The 4,140-nt window shown below is 54.9% G+C and overlaps 1 protein-coding gene and 1 pseudogene across 3 annotated transcripts in view; both read right to left on the bottom strand.

Annotated features, from left to right (window-relative positions):
• The window catches only part of LOC105742317, a 1,559-nt pseudogene extending 1,214 nt beyond the window's left edge, over positions 1-345 (bottom strand). The window contains exon 1 of the transcript XR_002821543.1: positions 331-345. The product of XR_002821543.1 is annotated as an aspartyl/asparaginyl beta-hydroxylase pseudogene (transcript). The remainder of the gene's footprint in view (positions 1-330) is intronic.
• The window catches only part of Stab2 (stabilin 2), a 157,510-nt gene that overhangs the window by 20,745 nt on the left and 132,625 nt on the right, over positions 1-4,140 (bottom strand). For both annotated transcript variants that reach the window (XM_023716932.1, XM_023716933.1), the window contains exons 57-59: positions 3,303-3,407; positions 2,151-2,258; positions 613-806 (exon numbers count right to left, since the gene is read on the bottom strand). In XM_023716932.1, the coding sequence (XP_023572700.1) occupies positions 613-806; positions 2,151-2,258; positions 3,303-3,407 (407 nt within the window). The remainder of the gene's footprint in view (positions 1-612; positions 807-2,150; positions 2,259-3,302; positions 3,408-4,140) is intronic.

The following is a 4,140-nucleotide window of genomic DNA, read 5'->3' as shown; positions in this document are numbered from 1 at the left end:
GGGCGCGGGTCCTCAGCAGCAGCCCAGCCTCGACACCGCCCGCCGCGCCTCCGAGGACTTTCACCCGCGTGCGCCGAGCCCGCCACGCGCTCTCAATTTTTTATTATAGGGAAGGATCTACAGGCTGTTCAGGGTCTCACTACTAGATCGGACTCAAAGTGATCCTCCTGTTTACAGCTTCCCAAGAGCTGAGACTATAGGCGCGCGCCACCATGCCCAGTCTCAATTGCCATCTCAGTGCGCCCCGGGGGCAGGGCCAGCACAACAGGCCCAGCGATTGAACCCCAGCCTCTGCACCGGCTTGCAGGTGCTTTAATCTGCTGAGCTAACTGGCTGGCCCTTCATGAAGCTTCTGCGTTGGAGCAGCCCACCATGGACTGAATCCCTGACCATGAGCCACGTTAAACTGCTCCTCCTCCTTTATGTTGCGGGTGTTGGTTGTTGTGTCCCAGCAGTGAGAAAGTGCCCAAGCAGATGCATTTAACAAGAAAGAGACAGAGGAGGGTGAGAAAGCGTAGGAAGAGGCCGAAGAGGAGGCAGAGACCAGGCAGGCGGGGTGAAAAGCTGAGGCCAGTGCAAGCGAAATGGGACCCTGTTTTCTGCGCTACTTACTGGGCCAGTCATGGTGCAGGTGGCTTGCTCGTGGCAACCCCCATTGAGGCCATCTGTGCAGGGGTCTATCTCCATACAGCTGTGGCCATCTCCCTGGTAGCCCGTTGGACATCTGCAAGAGACCTTGGTGCCCTTCTGGGAGCACTGGGCAACCTTGGCACAGCCTCCGTTGTTCTGTTTGCAGAAAGCCACAACTGCAAGAAGGAGTGAAGGGGCTCTATGCACCATCATTTGTGTTCCTGCGGCTGCTCGCTGGGGGAGGGTCACTGGTTACCCCGCCTTGGGATGCTGAGGAGTAAATGGGCTTCTGCACAGCTGTGCCTCTGTTCCATGTCCTGTGGCGCCTGTGGAAGGCTTTGCAACACTGTGACACCCTCATAGATCAGGCCTGGTGGCCTCTCTCCACCCTTCTAGGCTCACTGAGGTAGCAGTACTCAGATTGAGCATGGGTTTGGAATGTGTGCAGGATTAGTTCAATACAGGACACCTTATTGCCTTACCTTGGGAGACAGGCACTGTTTACCCTGCTCTGCAGATGAGCAAACTGGGGCCCCGGGAGCTTCACGGACCTGACAAGAGCTCAGCTAGAGCATGCAGGCCTGGGAGGCCAACCTAAGCTAATGTGGCCTTGCTTTGTTGGCTTGGCTCTTGAGAACTTGCTTTTCACAATCTCCCAAACTTCAGCCTCTAAACACACTAGCTCGGGCTTTGGTGCCAGATGGAAAGTGTCTTGAGTTGTTCTGCCCGACCTTGCGCAGTCATGGCAGCCACTTGAGACTCAGAGGATAAGCAGGAGGGCAGAGCCTTTGCCACTAGGGCTAGGAGGGAAGAGAGAGCCAGCCAGGGGAGTGAGGTAGACTGTAGCAGTTTGCAGGTTTTGCTTCAAAAGGGAAAGGGGATTCTTCTCTTTTCTCTCCTCCATCCTGCTGTCTGGGTTGGGTTCATGGTGGTGGCCATCTCAAGCCATTCAAAGTACAATGGCCAAGCAAAAAAAGAGAAGGGATGTGGATTCCCAAATGCTTTTCATCGAGAAACTGTTCCAGTCCTCAGGCCCCCACCCCAGCCATTACAGGAGAACAGAAATAAACTTGTTTATGCACTGTTCAGCTAGGACTCTGAATGGCCAGGCCTACGTCTTAGCTACAAGGGATGGACACTGCTGCCGTGTTCACAGTGGTTCTCACTGGGAGTCAGAGTACGTGTAGGCGTCACTTTTTAAAAAATTCGGCACATTTTCTGAAGGCTGTACCACTTACAGAATTAGAAAAAACAAACAAACAAACAAACAAACAAACAAACTCTGAAATATAAAATTCATCCTGCCTTGCAAAACAATGGTGAAACCATGTCCTGTAAGGTTATCTGGCCAGCACTGGGCATACACACTGAGGAAACTGAGTCACACACACACGCACACACCATTGTTCAAGAGCTCTCGACAGGAATCTGAAGAGCCCAGGTGGAGGTGGCTGCTGTGACCAGCCCTGGGCCTCGCCTTGGCCACGTTGCTGTTTCACACCTGTGCAAGGGGAACTGACCTGTGCATGTTATCCCGTCGCCTTCGTAACCCAGGTTACATTCGCACGTGTTGTTCTCCACACAGGTGGCATGGGCGGAGCAGGGGGGCCTGCAAACTGGGGACACAGCTGCAAAGGGAAAGGACGCCATCTGTCCCATGCCCACCCGGTGAGGAGACGGGGCCCACCACGAGTTTTCCTGGGGCTTCCGGCCCCAGTGCCATGAACACGGAGGAGTAGTCAGCTAAGGTCCCTCTCAGCCCAAAGAGCCTGAGTTCCAGAACGACTGCATGTCCACAAAGTTGCTGGCATTCTGGTGCAAATGTGTTACCTCAGAGGCAAATGGGAAAACCTTCCAGCTGAAACCTGTTAATGGAGTTGAACTTGGGGGTCCAACTGTCTGGTCCCAAGCACATGGGGGCCCAGGGGAGATGGCTAAAGTGCAGGGGAAGTGCTGCTGTCGTCCTTGGCAGCGCTCCTTCCCCTCCCCTCCCAGCCTGGGACAAGCCTGGAGCTGTGGTGCAGGGCAGGGAGGGTTGCCGTGGGAATGGGTAGGGTGGAGCTGGGGTGTCTGTAGAGGAGGCGGGGGAGCTGGAGTCAACCATACTGCTAGAGTCTCTGGAACCCCAGGCTGCCAGCCCCCTAGGAAGACACTAGATCCCTCCCGGCTTCTCTCAGTTAAACCCAAGGCCTTCGCATTTAGCCTTTAAAAAAAAGAAATTTAAAAAAAAAATTGAGACAGAGGTCTTGCTAGGTGGTCCAGGATGGGCTTGAACTTAAGATCCTCCTGCCTCAGCCTCCTCCGCACCTGACTACAGGGGCAGTGAACTGTCACGGAGCTACAGCAGATCACGTCATAGCTCAGGCCTCCAGGGCGGAGGATTCGGAGCTTGGGGGAGGCCTCAGAAGACTGCTTGCTCAGGAATGGTGACAAGGGTGATGACAGTGAAGCCACCATTCTGTGAACCTTGCGACCCCGGGGCAGCCATAGTGAGGCACGGTCCCATGCGGGAAGATGTGCTGGTTCCAATTGAGCCTCCCCAGACCCAAGGCCACAACAGCTTTCCTTCTGGGCAACAGGGACACCTGCTTTGTCAATCACTTTCCTGCGTCACCCATCCCCCAGCCTCCCGTGATCCCCAGGAGGGCCTGGGCTTGCTGTCCCACACAGACCTTTGGGTGTGTCGCAGAAGCGGCCCGTCCACCCGCTTTCGCAGAGGCACTGCCCAGAGCCCGAGATCCCCTCGTCGCACTGTCCGTGGATGGAGCAGTTGCAGGCTGGAAGGCAGAGTTGGTGTCAGTGAGAACCTGCACGGAGACGTGGTCACTGCACACTGACCTCCTGGCACTGGGAGCCTTTTTTATTATTTTTTATTTTTTAATAGCTGTGCTGGACTCCTGGGCGACCCTCCTGTCTCAGCCTCGCCAGTGCTGGGTTGACAGACGTGTGCTACCATGTATGGCTCACTCCTTTCATCCAAACACCCTAATCATAAATCACATTGCCAGGTGGCAAGATGATAGGGACAATGGGGACAGGAGGTTATGCAGATGTGGGCCTGGGGACACAGTAGGTGGGAGAAAGAGGAGGAAGGCATCTGTGAGCTTTATTAAAAATTAATAATGCAGTTTGGGCCTCTGCAGCCAGACTCAGAAATCAGAAGGGCAAAGTCAGCTAAAACGCAGTTAGAAGACAGAGAATTCAGGCCTGGGAAGTTCCCAGGCGATTAACATAAACTAACTTTCTCCTCACCTAATCCTTAACCCCAAACCTTGTCCTTAGGGCCCCACCTGCAGCCTTCTCCTGCCCCTAGGACTGGAAAGACCCGCAGAAGGAATCCAAGGTCAAGATGAAAGACAAGCCAGGGAACCAATCAGATCCCAGGAACCTTCATGGGCGGAGGATCACTGAGGAAAGATCCGCGGGCTGCGGACAAGAGATCCGCGGGCTGCGGACAAGAGATCCGCGGGCTGCGGACAAGAGATCCGCGGGCTGCGGACAAGAGATCCG

Source organism: Octodon degus, unplaced genomic scaffold (genome assembly GCF_000260255.1).
Source record: "Octodon degus isolate 3935 unplaced genomic scaffold, OctDeg1.0 scaffold00004, whole genome shotgun sequence".
Taxonomy (NCBI): domain Eukaryota; kingdom Metazoa; phylum Chordata; class Mammalia; order Rodentia; family Octodontidae; genus Octodon; species Octodon degus.
This window is presented reverse-complemented; position numbering and strand designations above follow the sequence as displayed.